This window comes from Andrographis paniculata, unplaced genomic scaffold (genome assembly GCF_009805555.1).
Source record: "Andrographis paniculata isolate CXL003 unplaced genomic scaffold, ASM980555v1 Contig89END, whole genome shotgun sequence".
NCBI lineage: Eukaryota > Viridiplantae > Streptophyta > Magnoliopsida > Lamiales > Acanthaceae > Andrographis > Andrographis paniculata.
In genome coordinates, this window is record NW_026137627.1 from 447,492 (window position 1) to 466,955 (window position 19,464).

The 19,464-nt window shown below is 30.0% G+C and overlaps 4 protein-coding genes across 5 annotated transcripts; 3 read left to right on the forward strand and 1 right to left on the reverse strand.

Moving 5' to 3' along the window:
• Window positions 1-7,312: 7,312 nt before the first annotated feature.
• On the forward strand, window positions 7,313-7,786 carry LOC127242845 (glycine-rich protein 5-like). Its single transcript, XM_051262556.1, has one exon. The coding sequence runs from the start codon at window positions 7,313-7,315 to the stop codon at window positions 7,784-7,786; it is 474 nt and encodes a 157-aa protein (XP_051118513.1).
• Window positions 7,787-10,432: 2,646 nt separating this feature from the next.
• Window positions 10,433-13,648, reverse strand: LOC127243030 (26S proteasome regulatory subunit 4 homolog A-like). The gene is made up of 6 exons (XM_051262867.1): window positions 13,103-13,648; window positions 11,948-12,193; window positions 11,287-11,456; window positions 11,001-11,217; window positions 10,790-10,930; window positions 10,433-10,659 (listed from the first exon to the last, which is right to left on the reverse strand). Exons 1-6 carry the CDS (start codon window positions 13,580-13,582, stop codon window positions 10,576-10,578), a joined length of 1,338 nt encoding a protein of 445 aa, XP_051118824.1. The 5' UTR covers window positions 13,583-13,648; the 3' UTR covers window positions 10,433-10,575.
• A 197-nt stretch (window positions 13,649-13,845) lies between these two features.
• On the forward strand, window positions 13,846-16,048 carry LOC127243021 (uncharacterized). Of its 2 annotated transcripts, none has more exons than XM_051262855.1 (7): window positions 13,846-13,987; window positions 14,107-14,138; window positions 14,237-14,317; window positions 14,463-14,549; window positions 15,397-15,496; window positions 15,587-15,637; window positions 15,734-16,048. In XM_051262855.1, exons 1-7 carry the CDS (start codon window positions 13,914-13,916, stop codon window positions 15,813-15,815), a joined length of 507 nt encoding a protein of 168 aa, XP_051118812.1. In that variant the 5' UTR covers window positions 13,846-13,913; the 3' UTR covers window positions 15,816-16,048. The 2 variants fall into 2 exon arrangements, with proteins under 2 accessions (XP_051118812.1, XP_051118813.1); XM_051262856.1 differs by having other exon boundaries at window positions 13,869-13,987; window positions 15,397-15,485.
• An 834-nt stretch (window positions 16,049-16,882) lies between these two features.
• On the forward strand, window positions 16,883-19,184 carry LOC127242814 (uncharacterized). Its single transcript, XM_051262510.1, has 3 exons — window positions 16,883-17,053; window positions 17,317-17,546; window positions 18,868-19,184. Exons 2-3 carry the CDS (start codon window positions 17,326-17,328, stop codon window positions 18,956-18,958), a joined length of 312 nt encoding a protein of 103 aa, XP_051118467.1. The 5' UTR covers window positions 16,883-17,053; window positions 17,317-17,325; the 3' UTR covers window positions 18,959-19,184.
• Window positions 19,185-19,464: the final 280 nt, after the last annotated feature.

The window sequence follows — 19,464 nt, forward strand, 5'->3', positions numbered from 1 at the left end:
TCTACGGTAACGCGGACAAAATATCCAATTTACGAACGACGAGAGAAACAAAGATAATGGCAACTCGTGATTCAACTCACACCCAATTTGCGAACGACGAGAAAAATGATTAGTATTATTATTAATAATAAAATCGGATGGACAACGTCAAATAATAAAATAAACTAAAATAAAAATAAAAATAAAATGATTATTATTATTATTATTATTTGGCAATGCAGCAACAGAAAAGAGGAGCCGTTGGATCAGACATGTTAAGCCTGACACACTTGCCACCCTCTTGTGCGAACCCGGTTTCTTTGCAATGTTTATTACAGTCTGGGAATTGTGAGCATGGCCCCTGGACAATTAGTTCTTCACCTGCAATAACACAAAATATATTAATTAATTAATTAATTGATTATGATTATTATTGTAAAAATAAAAAATAAAATTATATATATGTATACCTAAAACAGAGTTGTTGCAGAAAGCAGCCACGGCCAAGCAGGCAAGAAGGATGAAGAAGATAGGTTTTGCCATGGATAATAATATAGTATAATATATGACAGTCAAGGTGAAGATGAAGATGAAGATCCCATTATATATACACATATATACATATATATATATATAGGGATAATTAAATAATTATTTCCATAAAAAATAATATATATAATTGCAATTATTTAATTTCTTAAATAGGAGTTACGATAATTATTAATTTTTAATTATATAAGGCGGGTAAGATTATATATTTTGAGATTCTTTTCCTTTTTTTGTTTTGTTTTTTTTTTTTTTTTTTGGCATATTTTAAAGTTGATATTTAATTTACTTACCGTGTTTGTGAAGGCTCTACTATAATCTACAAAATTTATTTTTATTTTTTTTTCTTTTCCTTTTCCTTTTCCTTTTTTTTTTCGGGGCTTATAAATTTTGGAAAAAAATAATAAAATTATACTCTCTCTGTCCAAAAAAAAAGTATACAATTACTTTTGGCGTGGTGTTTAAAAAATAATAGTATTTTAATTATAGTAGGTAGTTAAAAGTAGTGTAATGACATTTTTGTTCTTGTTTTTTGGTGTGAAAGTAATGATGTGATGTAAAGTAGGGGTATTTGTGGAAAAAAGTAAGGTATTTAATGAAATATTTACTTTGTAATTGGACGTCCCAAAATAGAAACATGTATACTTTCTAGTTGGACTGAGGGAGTATTATTGATCATAAGGAGTACAAAACATAACAGATTTGATAGATTCAAATCTAAGTAATCTAATTTATCGATAAGATCAAATATAAAAATAAATCTACTAAATATAAAATTGAATATCTAAAATATCTCAACAGTCTATAATAATATAATTATTTTTTGTCTACTCATAAAGTCATATTTATATTTTGGGTTGTTTAAATAATTATTTTAAAAATATCTATTTTGTTAACAAATATTCATATTTAACATTCCATCATTATTTTTATACTAAAAAGTAAGGGCAAAATTATATTTGTATAACTTTTAGCTACTCACTACAATTAAAATTTAAATATTTTTTTTAAAATTTTGCGCTAATAAGAGATTTTTATTTTTTTTGTTAAAAATATATCACTGTTTATTTTTTTGTGTATGTTAAATTTATGCGCAATTTATTTATAATAAACAATTTTATCCGCCCACAATTTTATTATTGTTAGAAATAATCATAATAAAAATAGGGACCTGCATATAGTTACCATTGAAACAACTCTGTCCCATAATAATTAATTATTTTTCTACTTTTTGTTTTGTTTAATTGATTTTTTATTTTTATTTTTATTTTTGAAATTTATTAAATTAAAATATATTTAGCAAATATAAATCAATTTATCAACTAAATAACATACTATAATATTATAAATCATATATGACCCACTCAAAACTCATCTATTTTTATATTTTTCCTAAAAAAAATAAATATTTTTTATTAATCTTTAAAATTCCACATCTTTATGTTAATTATAAATAAATAAAATTATTTTTCATTTACTTGTATTATGAAAAATTTATTTACAAAATAATCTCTATATTGCATATATTTTTTTATTATGATAAAATTTTTAAAATATTGAAATACATATTCTAATTGTTTAATCATATATATTAAATTTATTTTAAAACTATAATATTATTATTTATATAAATAATAATAATATAATATTATAATTTACTATTATTAATTAATTAAACATAATTTCATTGAATATTGTGTCGCTTATAAAATGAATCATATGACGAATAAAGTAAAAATTTAGTAAATTAATGATGATATGATATATATATTTATGTAAATGATGCTATCAAGTTTTAAAAAGTAATAATTAATTTGTGATTATTTTTTTTAAAAAATATGTGATATAAATAAATTTGTTATAATAAAAGTAAATAATATATTTATTTATTTATTTACTATGAATATAATTTATTTTTATAAAAATAAAGAATTTTATATATGAAGAAAATACTTATTTATTAGGATAGATAAAAACAAAAAAGTTTTGAATAGGATATTTAAAATTTTAATTAAATTAATTATATTTATTAAAATATTTAAGATAGAACGTTATTCTTATAGGATGGTTTAGAAAGGAAAACATGTCAACCATGGAAAAGATGAATAAATATTTTATCCTTTCACAAAACATTAATATTTCTTATATGTATATATATATATTTTTTTTATTTTTTTTGTTTTATTTTATTTGTTTTTTTTTTTTAGTAGTGACACGATTTCTTATAATTCATAATATATATTTATTACAAACCAAAATACTAGACAAACAAATACTCTAATGAAACATTTATGCTTGTTTGAAGGTTTATATTTTGAATTTGAAATTTAAATAATAAAAAATTTAAATTTAAATAATTTCGAATCAAAAGCTTTCAAAAGAATCTATTTATTTTTTTTCCACCTTTCGCAATAAATTAGATTTCTCTCCATGTCCCATAAGACATGTGTCATTTTTATTATGTCAGTTTCAAAATAGGAGTGTCGTTTTCTAATTTATTAATTGTACTACTTATTTATGTGATATAATAAATATTTTTAAAATTTATTATATATTAAACAAATATCATTTAATACTAATATGAGTATTTCTATTTTTTTTACTATCATTAATATAATACTAATATTAAAAAATCTACGTATAAAAAATAAATAATATTCTTTTTCTAAAACGAAGAGAGTATATATATATATATATTATGTTTTTTTTTTTTACAAAATATTTGTAATATAATAAAAACTAGTATTTCATTTAAATAATTTCATAATTTTAAAAAAAATTAAGAACAAAAATACTACCGTAGAGAAAGCAGTAAACACGTCTAGGCTCCTGCTCCCTCCGTCTACAAACTAATGTCCTATTTTTTTTATTTGGAACTTACAATAACTATTGTCCTATTTCCTTTTTTAAACATAAATTTTACATTTTTATCTTTTATTTATTTATTACTTTAAATCTCTGCAATACAATTAAAGAAAAATTTGTCGATTAATAACAAAAAGACAATCACCTAAAAAATTGTGCAAATATACTTTAGGACAATAGAAATTAGACGGAGAGAGTATTATTAATTTAATTAATATTTGGTGGATGATTAAATAAATAAAGAAATAAAAACAAGAAACAATTGTTGAGGTTAGTAAATGAAATATTAAAGGAATTTACCAACCACCACCAGCTCTACAGTCATCAACTTCTGACACTGCATTTAATCTCTCTGCCTCTTCTGTCTCTAAGAAATACAGATACATATTCAATTTCTTTTCTACCCATTCCAAAAATTTATTATGGATGTGTTATTTTATCAAATTTTATTAAAATTTTACTCATTTATTAAAAAAATTTCTTTAAAAATATTAAATTAAATAAATATTTTTATGTTATACTAAAAATTATTTTTATATTTAAAATAACATCAACACCTATTTATATATATACAATTATTTCAATTTAAAAAATTTTATTAGTCAAATTCTTAAAAAAACACACTTGCATTCAATTTATTAATAATATTATTTTTTAAAAAATATGTAAAATTAAGGGTTTATTTTTATAAATATCATATTAAATAGTTATTTTTTTTTTTATTATGGAAATCTCTAATATTTAAATAGAGTTTAATATTTTAATTTTTATAATTTACAGTATTTTTTTTAACCTCATTTGGACGAGGAAATTACAGGTTGTAAATTTATCATTTTTTTTTTTTTAACAAAACATAGACTAATGTAGGCAATTTACTAGCAGTTACTGCTATATCTACGTATACAATTGGGTAAATTAAATTTACCAGAATTATTTTATTGACTTTAAATTGCATATACAGTTAAATGTAAATAAATTGCGAGGCTGGAGGTAGGCTTTGCCAGCACATACATGTGCCAGCAGTAAATATACAGATGATGATATTTCGATATCATTAATCCAACGGTCAGATTTGGTCAACAACTATTGTAGGATTGTTTTGGAGGTAGATCGAGTGAAAAACTAGATTAAATTTATTTTAATACTCCCTTTGTGTTATTTAATGAGATTTTTTAGAGTTTTTATAATATATTAAAAAATAATAATATTTTATTAGTCAGTAAGAGTACGTTAAGAATTTTTGATATTTTTATCGTTTGACTTTGTATATAAAGTAACTGTATATATAATAATTATTTTTTTTTCTAAAATAGCAAAAAGATACTTTGAAATGAAACATATAAAAATAATAAAAAAGATACATTGAATTGTGACGAAAGAACTGTAATAGTATAATAAATACCATTTGATACTATATTTTAAATAAAAATAATACGTCATCCGTCTCATTTCAAAGTATAATTTTTACCATTTTCGTCAGTCTCATTTCAAAGTATTCTTTTTATTTTTATTTTTTTAGTAAAATACTAATACTAAAATACCTTTAATTTTTATTTAAATTATAAATATATCGTTACACAGCCACTTACTTTTTACCTAAAGTCAATGGACAAAAATATTAAATCTTTTTACACATTTTAACTAACTAAAAAAATAGTATTATTTTTTAATCTATTACAAAATCTCAAATGATCGTTTTGAAAGGGATGAAAAAAATATTAATTTAATTGTTAAAATAAAAACACATATAATTGATGTAATAATTTTGAAAATACAGTACTCTCTCCGTCTCACCTACCATGTTCACATTGTCGTTTCTGTCCGTCCTATATATCAGGTCACTTTTATTTTTTGGAAAATGATTATACATTTTAATTCTATTTTAAATTTTTTAATTTAATTTTTTTTTAAAAAAAATTTAATTAAACTAATTAGTTATCTTAATCTTAATTTATAATTATTTAAAATAATTATTTTCACTAATACATTCTTAATTATCTATTAATTATACTTATTCTAAATTTTCGTATCTATCGTGACCCTGACATCCAATATGAGACGGAGGGAGTACATTAGATAGTGTGACTGTGAGATTGATGTCATGGGATATATGTTCTACATTAATACAAGGGTGTGGTTGTTACGGAGGTTTGGATTTTGAATTGAGATTTTAATATGAAAAAATTTAAATTGTAATAGTTGTATAATTTGATATAAATAGATATTAACGTGATATTTTTAATATAAAATTGATTTTTAATATAACATAAAAAATAAAAAAATAAGTATTTGATTTGATATTTTTTTTAAAAAAATTAATAAACAATAGAAATCCTACAAAAAATCTGCCGAACATACACACCCATAGGTATTTTTATAACTTGATTTTAGTTTGTTATTATACAATTCTAATAAAGATAATATTTTTAAATAAAATAAAAATAAAATATTATTTAAATTACACTTCAAAATCAAAATTATATACATACCAAATAGACTATATATATATTATAATACTTCCTTTATTCGCTATATATTTAAATTTACTACAATAAAACAATGATATTATATTAAAAAAACCATCAAAACACTATCAGAAAAAAACAAAATTAATCTCGGTAAATTAGCCTCAAAATTTAAAATAGATCCGAAACTATTTTTAAACAGTTTTGGAATTTATTTCGAATTGTTGCCCAAAGAATAAAATTCGTTGTCATTTGAGTAGTTTTGAAAATTTCAAAGCTATTTTAAATAGTTTCGAAATTTCTGAGACCCAATCTGAAATTGCAGACAACAAAAGGGGCGTGTTCTACCATTTTTCTGGCCTTGAAATTTTTGAAGCAATTATTAATTTTTTTTTCTAAAAAAATAAATGTCTAATCTTCTTGCGGGAGACCCGTTCCTGCCGCCGTCCCGCCTTAGGTGCCTCTGCGGCCTCTGAAAAAGAAGAAAAAGCTGCCGGAGAAGAAGATGAGGAAGATGGAGGAGGAGCAGCCGCCGCCTCCATTGCTACCGTCGTCGGAAAAGAAGAAAGAATTGTTGTCATTTCCTTTCTGCCGCCACCATCACAATAAGTTTAAAATGTAATATTAAAAGATAGTTTTTATTGTTACAATGTTATGGATAAAAAATAATTCATTTTTATAAAATATGAAAAATATATATTTTATCAACATCTTCTAAAATACAAAAAAGAAAAGGCCACCTAACATAAAGAGTTTTTTTTTTTTTTTAATTTTAATTTTAAAAAAATACCGTACCTAATGTAATAGGGGGAAGAATAGGGTGTTGAATATTTAAATCTAGCACCGGTAAAATTGCTCTTAATTTCTATGTAGTTTCGAAATTCAACGTAAAATCTTCATATTTTTTAAAAATTGCACGGTACCCTTATACTTTAAAAAACGTTGTATAAAACTCCATCACCGTAAAATCTATTTTGTATGATGAGAAGATGATTTCTTATCTATATGTTTTGCATGACAGAGGGTTTCATGCAATACTTTTTAAAGTACAAGGGGTGTAATGTAAATTTTTAAAGTAAAATGAAAATTTACGCTGAATTTTGAAATCACGAAAGAGTTTCATGCAATATTTTCTAAAATATAAGGACCCCAACCAAATTTTAAAGTAGAAAAAGATTTACGCTGAATTCGAATCCAAAAATGATCAGGTTGTGAACAATTTTGCATTTAACACCTGTTTAATTATATAAAATTAAAAATAAAAATTTTAAGCATAAATACATATCTACATATAAATATATACGTATACGTGTGTATATATATTATGTTAATTTAAATCATGCATTCACTTCTCTCAACTGCTCACTGAGTCTCTATAAAACGATCTATCATTTCACCACTTTCTCACTCATAAAAAATTAGGGTTTTCAGAGGAGTGAGAGAGAGAGAAATCAGCCATGGCGGTAAAATGTGGTATGGTGTTTCTTACTATTACTCTTTTAGCAGCTCATCTGGCGGCGGCTGCAAGAGTTCTTACCTCCGGCGACAATGTCGGCTTCACTGACCAGAAGAACTTCGGGAGTTACGGTGGCCTCGGAGGATTCTCCGGCCTCGGCGGCAACGGCCTTCCGTTCGGCGGCGTTGGCGCCGGCGGCGGCTTGGGCGGTGGTGCCGGCGGAGGCTTGGGCGGTGGTGCCGGCGGCGGACTCGGCGGGAATGGGCTCGGCGGCTTCGGCGCTTTTCCCGGCGGCCTTGGCGGCTTGGGAGGAAACATCGGCGGCGGCATCGGCGGCTTGGGAGGAAATATTGGCGGCGGAGTCGGTGGCGGTGGTGGCGTTGGTGGCGGCGCTGGGGGTGGAGCTGGCGGCGGTGCGGGAGTGGGCGGTGGTGCCGGCGGCGGCGCGGGTTCCGGCGCGCTGCCGTACCCTTGAATGAATGAATATTGTTGTTATTATTTATTTAATTAATATATAGTGTTTTGATGGTTGATTAATTAATTAATTATTAGTGTCTGGGTGATGGTTTGGATTGTGTTACCACTTTGTTACTTAATTAATGAATCTTTTTTATTTGATTGTTTCTTTCGAGTTTGTTTAATTTCTTTGGGAAGCTTAATGTTAATTGTCAACTAATTAACGGCTTAGAGCGAGACAATAATAAAATTATGTATTTTTTATTAATTTGTTCTCCCAATTTTATTTTATTTGTTGAGTTGCATTTTTTGAGTCTATTATTTATTTTAGTAAGTAATATTACATTTTATATAATTTTATTTTCAATATTTAATCATTGGCGAATTCTTTATCATTATTTTTCTTTGCCGAGCTAAAAAAATATACTCTCTCCATCCTGCCACAAATGGTAATTTTATAAATCTTAAACATATTTAACAAATATAAATCAATTTAATTAAACTTTTAACATTTTACTCGTTGGATCCACTCAAAACTCCTTTATTTCGATATATAATTTTAAAATCTTTTAAGATACCAATAATATTATTCATATAAAAAATAATAAACTAATATTTTAACTTATTATTAATAACTTACTAATTTACGGTACTAAAAAACCGTGTCCCTAATAAAAGGGTTCATCCCTCGTGAGAGTTTGTTCCTCTAAAATTTTAGAGCTAGTTACATCAGTGACTGAAGAACACATCATAATGGGTGCAAAAATTTTTCACGTTTTTGTCTTAAATAGACAATTTAGATGTCAAATGTTTGTAAATCAAATTGTGAGATAGAATTTGGATAGGTAAGTATGTGGTACGGGATTAAAAAAATAGAAAATTTAGATGATGAGTTGCTTTATTGAGTATAATGTAATATGGTGTGTTTGTTTGAAAGTGAATTTATACTATTTATATATATAAAAAAAAAAGATTTCAAGAATATCAAATTAAATGCTTATTTTTTATATTACACTAAAAAAAAATTTATATTCAAAACACTACGTCAATATATATTTATATCACATCATACAATTATTCAAATTTAATTTTTTACTATTCAAACCACAATCCAAACCTCCAAACAAACACAAAGATGCTGTATTATTGATATTAAAATGATATTGATCAAACCATTCAAAATTCTTTATATGCTTATGACAATTGTTGTAGATATTTTCTCCAAATTAATGAATAAAAAATATGTGCACTTTCAGATGCTACTTAAGCTTCAATGTAGATTTTAGGGTAAATTGATTTTTTTTTTTTTTTTTTCATAGAACTCTTTTATAATTTTAGTTATATAACTAGAGTTTATTTGAAACTAGTTTTATAAGTAGAGAACTTTTGAATTTGAATAGTTGTATAATATAATATAAATAGGTGTTGACGTGATATTTTGAATGTAAAATTAATTTTTAGTATAATATAAAAATAAAAAATAGGTATTTGATTTGATATTTTTTTGGGATAAAAATAGGATGAATAGTGTATTTAAAATCCAATCTCCAAACAAACACACCCTTAGTCTCTCTCCGCCAGTCTCGCTGACCTTGTAGACACTGAATTTTAAAATTTGTAATTTCAAATTTTTTTGAATTTTTTTTTAAAAAAAATCACGTATCCACCAGTTGTCGATGTCCCAATTTTTTTAAAAAAAAATTTTAATTTTTAATATTTTTCTTAAAAAATTAATTTATACAAAAAAAATTAATTAATTAATTAATTTAAAGAAAAAAAAACTACTTGTACCCCGGCGAACGAAGTAAGTGCCACATAAGCATCTCGACGCCAGAGAATTGAAAATACGATAAAAATTTAAGTTCTCCGATTTTCAAATAAAATACTTTTTCCATCTTAATCCAAATGAATACTAACATACTTATAATTTAACATAATTATAAGAAAAATACTGTCAATTAAGACAAAAGGAATATTACACACGAAGAGAAAAAAATGATAGGTGTCAAAATTAAACAAAACCCAAAAACACAAACTTTTTCAATCTTAGAAAGTTTTTAGGTTTCACTTCTCGATTTAAATGTAAATTGGACAAAAAAAAAAAAAAAAAAAAAAATTCACGTCATATCAACTTTGTTTCGAATTGGCCCAATAATGAAATATATAAATTAAATCATGGATAATCCAAAATTCAAATCCAACTTAATTTATAGCTGATTTTACAATTACATTTAATAAAATTCCACTTAATTTTAATCAATGGTTAAGAAATCATGTAATATCATATTATTATTTAAAAATTTATAATAGAAAAAAAAAAAAAAAATCTTTTGCAATCCATTCCCATCGTTGTGTTTTCGAATTATAGAATTTCAAATTGTGTTCTACTTTGCATTTATTTTTATTATATCCACGGCCCAACTCGACACAAACACAATCCGAAAACGAAAACACAGACCTGCTAACCCTAAATTTGAATACATAGAAAAACTAGTGTGTTTGTTTGGAGATTTTCCTAAGGCTTACTATTAAAAACAAATTTTTTTCCTAAACATTTCAAATCAAACTCACATATTTCATTTATATTTACATTTTTAATTATCAAATAATTATTCAAAATCAAAACTTTTATCTTATACTTTCCTAAAGATGGGCAGCAAGTAAATTCCATCAACCAAATTAGGGATAACCTTAAACGTAGGGAGTCAGAATAATATGATAGTCTGAAATGCATGTTTTAGAGTAAGAACGAAGAAGCTCAAACAGTAGAGATAAACAAGTAAAAAAAAAAATACACAAACCTTAATCTCACATGTAAAGGCCTTCAGGAACACCCTCTTTCTTCTTGAACATAACCTTGTCCTTCGCCTTCTTGAAATCCGCATGCGTAACCTAGGAGATCGCCGAGGTCAAGGAAGTCGTGTATGTTATTATTACAAAGAGAAACCTCGTACGAATCTCGCGCATTCTTGTAAAATATTTAAACTTATGCTAAAACTTTTGGTAAATTTTATGGGTTTACCTTCATGCGGCGCTCTCTCAAAGCAAGCAATCCGGCTTCAGTGCATATGGCCTTAATGTCAGCTCCGGAGAACTCGTCTTTAGTCATCACGAATTCTTCCAGGTTCACGTCATCAGCTAAAGTCATCCTCGACGTGTGTATCTAATAAGCACAGACAATAATTAACTTTGTAATATGGCTCTCTGAAATGAAATGTTTGTGTGTTGTTTACCTGGAAGATGCGTCTCCTCGTCTTGATATCCGGGAGAGGGAATTCAATTTTGCGGTCGATTCTACCTGGCCTGAGGAGGGCTGGATCGAGGCTTTCGATTTTATTTGTGGCGAGAATGACTTTCACGTCTCCTCTTGAGTCGAAACCATCCAGCTGGTTCAGCAATTCCAACATGGTCCTCTGAATTTCACGTTCGCCGCCAGAGTGAGCGTCGTATCTGTAGATGGAATATTCCAATGAGTACGACTATTTTATTAACGAGAATAGCTGATCGCCTGAAGATTACCTTTTTGTACCCACTGCATCGATTTCATCAATGAAGACAATTGATGGTGAGAGATCATCAGCAACTCTGAAAAGCTCCCTCACCAATTTCGGACCATCTCCAAGGTACTTCTGAATCAACTCACTTCCAACAACGCGCAAGAAAGTTGCAGACGTAGAATTTGCAACAGCCTACAGATTTACACATTCTTGTTATTACAAATCCAAGAACTTATGCTCAGATCAAACACATACAATTAAAATCACAGTAAAACCCGAACAACTGATGCTGCACATTCCAAGCATATATAAATGTATACGCTGACTGATACTTAAATGAAGCAAAAACCACTCTCCACATGAAAAAATCTGACAGATGTGACAAACCAGGCTGAAGCAACTTCAAGCCTTCAGGGTTCAAATACAATCTATGTTATTCAATCAATACATCTCTCAAATAGAACCAAAAAAGAACAGTATTAACAGTTGTGCACGGTTTTCTCAGATCTCATCTCACATCAATTGTCTACGGCATAAAATTTTGGTATTTGGAAAACGAAAAATGTAAATAGAAAAAAGATCTAATTTAAACATCATCAACAAGTGTAGATATATATGTATCTATATGACCTAGAAAATGGAATCAAATTAATATATATGTATCAACAAGCACACATACACACCTTTGCAAGTAAAGTTTTCCCAGTTCCGGGCTCTCCGTAGAGTATGACACCCTTAGGAGGTTTAATACCAATGTCCTCGTACAGTTCAGGGTGAGTTAATGGAAGCTCAACTGCCTCTTTAATTTCCTGGATCTGGGCATCAAGACCCCCAATATCAGCATAAGATTCCAATGGAGCTTTCTCAACTTTCATGACAGAGACCATAGGGTCGACTTCATCCTGAAGCAGGCCAACAACAGAAAGGACCTAGCAAACAATACACAGTTATGAGCTAAAAATTCCACCGAGGAAGATAAAACTACAGCTAATTCTATTCTTGACAGAAAATCAGATAGTAGCTTAAATAAGCAAAATGCTATGCACAATTGTAGTTAAATTTTCTGAAGCCAATTCACACAGGTGAATGTCTTTTACGGTTAGAAGGTATAAAAAAACATTTGTAAACGAACCCCTAGGTTACATAGGCATAGCTCACAGGAAGGCAGCTATTTCATCTTGTTTAAACCAAAACAGCCCTACCCTACAACACAGAGAAATTAAACATTTCATATCAATGGTGATTTGAACATTATCAACTTATGATTGATAACATGACATTCCTTCATTAGAGTCAGATGTCCCAAGTTGGTACTCTTATCACATAAAGTTTTAATGAAAGATTTATGAGCCACAGCTGTTTCTTTAGTCAACAAGTCCCCTAACATTGTTTTCCGGCTACATCAAAGGAACCCTATAATCCCCCAAAGGAATGCCGACCACCAAATAGAATTGAAGGTTTAATACACATTAAATAACAAATATGTGAGGCTGTTAGCAGTGTGAGGAACTATGTCGAAAACCCCTTCCTACAACAGCTTCCAATCTTTATCTACACCAAGATTTAATTTGACAAATACATAGTGCAACAGCCAAGATGTCATGCCCTAACTCCACAAAATGAGCCTGCTATTGCATTAAAGAGAAACCAGATTCCACACACAACACATTGAAATCAAAATCAAGACTAATGCAAATTTCAACATCACAAGTGATCAAAGCAGAAAAAACACACAGAATCTTGTAGAATCACTGATGATAAATTTCTCAAAATCTGAAATATGAAAAAATCAATCAATCAAAACCCTAAATTTATCGAAGACAGCAGCGTATATATACCTTATTATGCATAAGAATAGCGCATCCAGGCTCTAGCTGATCCTTATCGACAAACGACAGGATCCCTACATAATACTCCGGTCCAACCGACGAAGAAACAATAGCGTGATTCTCATCGATCAGCTCCTCCAAATTCCCAACGCTCATAGGCGAGCCTCGCAGGTCATCGACCTTGGATCTATCCTCCTCTGTTTTCTCCTCCTGCGGCTTCAATCTCTCTTGATTCGTCACGAACTCCTCTTCCATAAGCAGGTAGTCCTTGATTCGTTCCAGTTTCAAAAGCCGAAGCTTGCACTTGGTCAGCGGCGTGACGGTGGGTATCCGAGCCGCCGCGTCGGGGCCCTTCTGTTTCCGCTGTTTCCGACCGACGCGAGCCGGAGGCGCCGCCGGTTCGAACTTCTTGTCCTTCTTGTCACCCTCATTTTTGCGGTCGCCGGGGAGTTGCCGGTTGAGGCCGCCGCCTGGTGTGCCCTGACCCATTGCTTCGCAGTACAATTCGGATTCGAAATTTGGGGATTTTTTTGTTTAAGGAGAAGAAGGAGCGACCAGAGTTATCTTTCTGTTCAAGAAAGCATTTAACTATTTGGGTCAAAAAACCCAAACCCAAACCCAAACCCAAATCCAAACCCATCAATTTTTTGGACCAATTCCTCAAATTCGGGTCGGCCCATTATATTTAATAGGCCCATTATTGAGTCTGACAATGAAGCCCAATATCCGAAAGAATGGCCCGGCGGCGCCGCGGCGGTTCAAATTGGAGTGATAATTCAGTTTCGCGGCGGAGCTGCAGAATCGCAGCCGCAATTGCACAATGGGGCCGAAGAAGTGTGAAGTTTGTGATGATGCTCAATCGAAGTACAAGTGTCCGGCCTGCTTGGTGCCCTAGTAAGTTGATGCTTGTGTAGGAAATAAATGTCTTTTTGCCTTTTTCTATGATTGAATCCTTTCGATTTGTTAATTGCTTGTGAAAATGTGTTGAATATCTGTTTTTTTCGTTCATGAAGCTGTTCGCTTGCCTGTTTCAAGAAGCACAAAGGTATGCTGCGGCAGGCATAGTTTATTCTACAGCTCTAGTACTTATTTTAGGTTTTATTCTGCAGTATATTTGATGATTTTGCTGCGGTGTTTACGCAGAAACTCCGTGCGCCAAACCAGAACCTTTGAAGGAAGAAATATCTCACAAGTCTCCTGATGCTTCTCATAGTGCCATCGAACGTTTGTTTCTTCGAACCTCAATTAGCATATGCTAATTTTTGGAATGATTTTTTGAATAGATGTGATCAGTTAGAACAAATTCATACCTGTTCAACGTTAATTGTTGATACATGGAAAGTCAAACAATATATGATTTTTGTATCAGATCCTACTGCAGCAAAAAAAGAAGAAAAACCATGTTATGTTGGTGAACGGAGAGAGGTGCTGCAAGAATCGCAACTGCGGTCTGTTGGTAGGGTATTTATTGATTATTGTCACTATTGGAAGACTTCATATAATTTTTCCATTCCAGATCGATAATCATAGTTTCGAAATTCATGAGCTCTTCTGTTTGTTTTTATTATGCATTTGTACGCTGTGTTCATTCGCTGCCATAATGCTGTACATGAACAGCTCTGTTAAACATCAGTAGGAATCTAAGAAAAGAATTTTGGTGCTCCATTATTTTACCACAGCAATAAGCAAACTTTCCTGTAAAAACACACTCTCGAGTACGACATGAATGGGAATATTAAGGGTGTGTGTTTGTTATGTGAAGTGTTTTTGGATTCGAATTTTCTTTACTGAAAATAGGTTTTTAGACGTGGTGTATTGAACGGAAGATAGGTGCTAGAAGCGATGTTTTCTACTGTGAAAGACCAAAAAAATTAGCATCATTTTTTAGGTGATTAGATCAAGAACTTGCTCTCGATTAACATGAATGGGAATAATAAGGGTGTGTGTTTGTCGTGTTAAGTGTTTTTGGATTTTAATTAGGTTTTAGTCGTGGTGTATTGAATGGAAAATAGGTGCTAGATATGATGTTTTCGATGGTTAAAGGTAGTAATAAAAATTTGGCATAGTTCTTTTAGGCGATTGGATCAAGAACTTGCTTATTTTCCAAAATTTGAATCTGTTCTTTAGCCCAATTTATTTCCTCTACGTTGGCTCGTTGAATTTTGTACGATGGTGTATTTTCATGCCACAAATCATCCTACGTATAACCATTATCCATGTTGCTATGCAAAATTATGGTTTTTCAATAACAGTGTTTATATAATAATCAAAATTCACCGTGCTTTTTGGGATACTTATTTCAGCTGCATCCAATGAAATCCGTGATGCCATAAAGGATGAAAAGCTTCAGAAACTTATATGCAATATCGACTCCTCTACTGATCCGGATAATGTAAGCAAACAGTAATGCTCGAATACCTTTTAGAATCTTTTTGTCGGAAGTTCTCTTTTACATCCGTTTAATTTACTGGATGTTGTTTTGTGCGTTGACAGGAGCTCGACAAAGCCATGGAGGATGAAACATTCCTTCTTTTCACTGAAAAGGTACGATCAATTCTTACATCCTCGCGTAAATTTTCAAACTGTCATTTATGGATGCAATAACATCTAAATGTCTATGCATTGCATTGACAATCGTAGATCTTGTCTACAATTGGCAAATGAAGCGAACAAATTCTGCTGCCGACGTAAAGCCAGCTGTCGTGTTCACGAGTTTTACTAGTCTTGTTGTTGAAATATCGTGCTGGAGCTAATATGGACCGGAACTATGATCCATAGCCGATTCTGAGTTGCGGGCATCTTGGAATTCGTCGATTTGTTAGAGGTTGTTCGATTTTTCTTACATACATATATATATATATATATATGCATATATTTTGGGTCTCTCGTATAATGAGAGATTATAAATGGATCCTTGTACTGCAATTTTATCAAGTAAAGAAATGCTGAATTTTGCCCCAATATTGTTCTTCGGTTTTTGTCTATATAGGCTGAAGTTGTCTTTGGTCTAAAATTTAGTGATGTGTATTGAGATTAAAAGTGAGTTTTCAAGTCAACTTTGCCTTATAATTCATTTTAATTTTTTTAAAAAATAATTAGGTAATTGGATCCAGAACTCTTTTACCATTTTAGTTTTTAGTTCTCCAAAGCAGGAGATATCTACGTGGTATTCATGTGTCCGCGAGATCAGCAATATTAAAGTATTGCCCGCAAGATCAGCAATATTAAAGTATTGCTCGAAGCTAAAGAATTATTTTGTATTTTTTTCCTATCTTTTATAATTTATTATCTTTTAAAAGAAAATTGATAATATTCAATATATAATTTTTAGATGAATATTAATATTACTAGCTATTTTTTTTTAATATTATTCAAGCATAAATATAAATTAAAATAATATAAAATAATACTTTATTTTACATAAATTGTCTATTTTATTCATTTTTGTCAGTCTAAAATGATAAGAATAGTATTTACAGAAAGTAGTACTTTTGTATAAAATAATGTATTGTAATATTTATTTAGATCTAACATCTAAATAAAATTTAAAACACCAAACAAATTTTCTATATTTTTTTTTTAAAAAAAAGATTAATTATAAAATTAAAAAATAAAATTAAAAAAAAAAAACAAACATTGTAGACAACAAATAAACAAAAAGAATACAATAATGATAATAATAATATATTTAATAAAAATCAAAATTTGTAGGAATTAATTTTTTTTTAAAAAAAAAAAGATTATAAATAAATAAATAAACCTTTCCTGTTCATATTTAAGAAGCCAAAGTTTTAAAAAGCATTCATTTTGAATCGAGTTGAGGATCAATTTGGAATTGGTTTTTAATCCCAAAATATCTGTGGTGGATCGACTTTTGTATGAACCTATTTGATTATTGGGTACAAATACCAAATTGACGCAACTTGGCCGAGATTAGGCTGTCTCCCCTCCTTGCGTAAGGTATCCACTGCGATTCTCATTTCATTTTCGTCGCAATTTTTTATACCATTCTGGTTAATTAGTCTACGGGAAGCAATATTTGCATTTAGTTTAGCAAGATTTGGGATGGGTTCTGTTGGCGGCCATTTTCATTGTTTGGCAAATTGGGGGTTTTTCATCTCGCACTCAATCTGTTCGACGAATTGCCCATAAAGAAAATAAATAAATAAGAAAACACCACCCCTTGTGTTTACCTACTCTGGTTTTTGCCTTGTCTGAACAAGATCGAAGAAATGACTGGCTTTGGGAGCTTGAAGACTGTGGTGGCTCAAGCGGCCGTGAAAGGGGTGGCTGAGGCGAGGGCTCGAATATTCGGCCATGTTTTTAATCCCACAGGGCAGAGGTCACCCCACAAAATACTGAGCAAAAAATTGATTGGCGATAAAGTTGCCGCTTGGTATCCTTACGATATTAAAAAGGACGATCCTCTTGTAATGGCTCGTAAAGAACAAGAGTAAGAGTAAATTTTAACATACAGTGTGTGATTTTTGAGTGATGCCTTGTTTATTTGTGTTTACTTTTCGATTATAGTGATGTGCAAGCTAATGGTTTAGTGAAAATCTGTATAGGATACTGAATTACTAATGTGTTGTCTCTTTTGATCATGTCCGGCGATGACAGATTCACCATTGAGGATATAATGCACCTTAGAAGGAATATGGATATATATATATATATGTAGATACATAGATAGATGTGTTGGAAAATGAGAGTGAAAAAGCATTCGAAAGGTGATGGTGAGGTAAATTTAGGCTCCGATTGGTTTTAGGGTTTACTTTGGATAAGGTTAAAAATTATAGAAGAAAGTGGATAGTGGAAGAAAGAGATATGTTGGTAACTTTACTCAACTAATTCAGACAATGTGGATATATTTTTTTGCGTTTTCTATATTTTTTGTTGCTTTTAACTTTGCTAGAGAACGCCAGATACCTCGGAAATGTTCTTTAGGCCAGTGCACTAGTACATGCCTTGATCTCAATATATTATTGTGTTTTCATTATCTTGTTGAGAGGTCCGATTTCTCCAAGTTTTTCCAACAATTATGTGAGTAATGATTGTTCAGGTGCATTAGTTAAGGACATGAATAACTATTTTTCAGCGCATGGCTTGAAAATGTTGTGTGGATTGTTCCGATTTGTACACTTTGTGATGAGAGATCATTCGTAGTATGTGTTGTGTTGACTATTATCATTCGTTGCTAATTTATACACTGCATTTATTTGATGTCATGTGGTGTTTCGACTATTAATATGTGTTGTCAGTCAAAACCCTAACCGCCATCCATTAGTCATGAGAGTACACACTTGTAATTCGCCCATTGCTTCTTGATAACATGTAGAAGAGTTTATAAATATTTGGCTTTGGTTGTGTTTGAGCATATTTTGGTATTTTTTTCTATGTTTTGGGTATGAAGTAAAATAGGTTTTGAAATTGAAAATTAGTATTGAATTTGATAGTTTAAATGAAAATTGGGGTTTTGGTTTTGAATACTAAAACTTTGAATTGAAATAATTGTATGATGTTACATAAATATGCGTCGAATAGTAAAACAAACACACATGCTATATTTTGAATATAAAACAAATGCCGGATATGATGTTTTTCAAGAAGAATAAATGTTTTACCGTAGAACTTTTGATCGAGCATATTCTTTCCCAATCATTTTTGTTGACATAGTAGAGTCTATGCTATTTATTTCCTCCCATGTTTCAGAATAGATCTTCAAATATCTTGTATATGAGAACCACGATATTAATTTACATTTGGTGTGGCAGGCGATTGAACAAACTTGAAATGTTGAAGCGCCGTGGTAAGGGGCCACCGAAGAAAGGTCAAGGAAAGCGTGCTAAGAAGAGCAGCAGATAAGGAATCAATTACCGTGGGGTATAACTTCATTCGTACTATGCATTTATATGTTCGACATATCCCAGAACTAGTTTTTGAAGAACCAATAAGACTTGCATATCCATTTTCCATTCCCAAACCCGAGTCTTGACCCAAAGTAACTTTGCTGCTTGAGCTAAACTCTTTTATGCTATAACACAGGTGTTTTTAATTTGGTTTTGATTTCTATGTTTTTAGTTCGGTGAAATTTCTGTGAAGGTATTTTGATTTCTAAGTTGTCAACGGCGTGATTGTCTTTAGAAGTAGCGAAATTGAAGCTAGCTTTGGTTTTAAGTTGTCGATAAATCCTGCAAAATTTGGAAATTTTGATGCACTATTGGTTTATGCAATACCTCTCATCAACAATGTTTTTATAGTAGTCACTTAAGAATGTATTTCTGTGGGGTTTTTGTTTTGGTTTCTTACTATTCAGTGTTAAATAAAAATATATTTTTTTCGTGAGATAAAATATATATATATATATATTG

What these genes read in the sequence shown, in the direction of transcription:
- LOC127242845 (XM_051262556.1), top strand. Translation starts at nt 7,313, where the DNA reads ATGGCGGTAAAATGTGGTATGGTGTTTCTTACTATTACTCTTTTAGCA.
- LOC127243030 (XM_051262867.1), bottom strand. Translation starts at nt 13,582, where the DNA reads ATGGGTCAGGGCACACCAGGCGGCGGCCTCAACCGGCAACTCCCCGGC. An exon ending in CTATTCTTATGCATAATAAG is followed by an intron (nt 12,194 to 13,102) that starts GTATATATACGC and finishes ATTGTTTGCTAG; the next exon opens with GTCCTTTCTGTTGTTGGCCT. An exon ending in GATGCAGTGGGTACAAAAAG is followed by an intron (nt 11,218 to 11,286) that starts GTAATCTTCAGG and finishes TTCCATCTACAG; the next exon opens with ATACGACGCTCACTCTGGCG.
- LOC127243021 (XM_051262855.1), top strand. Translation starts at nt 13,914, where the DNA reads ATGGGGCCGAAGAAGTGTGAAGTTTGTGATGATGCTCAATCGAAGTAC. An exon ending in TTCTCATAGTGCCATCGAAC is followed by an intron (nt 14,318 to 14,462) that starts GTTTGTTTCTTC and finishes TTTTTGTATCAG; the next exon opens with ATCCTACTGCAGCAAAAAAA. An exon ending in CCGGATAATGTAAGCAAACA is followed by an intron (nt 15,497 to 15,586) that starts GTAATGCTCGAA and finishes GTGCGTTGACAG; the next exon opens with GAGCTCGACAAAGCCATGGA.
- LOC127242814 (XM_051262510.1), top strand. Translation starts at nt 17,326, where the DNA reads ATGACTGGCTTTGGGAGCTTGAAGACTGTGGTGGCTCAAGCGGCCGTG. An exon ending in ATGGCTCGTAAAGAACAAGA is followed by an intron (nt 17,547 to 18,867) that starts GTAAGAGTAAAT and finishes TTGGTGTGGCAG; the next exon opens with GCGATTGAACAAACTTGAAA.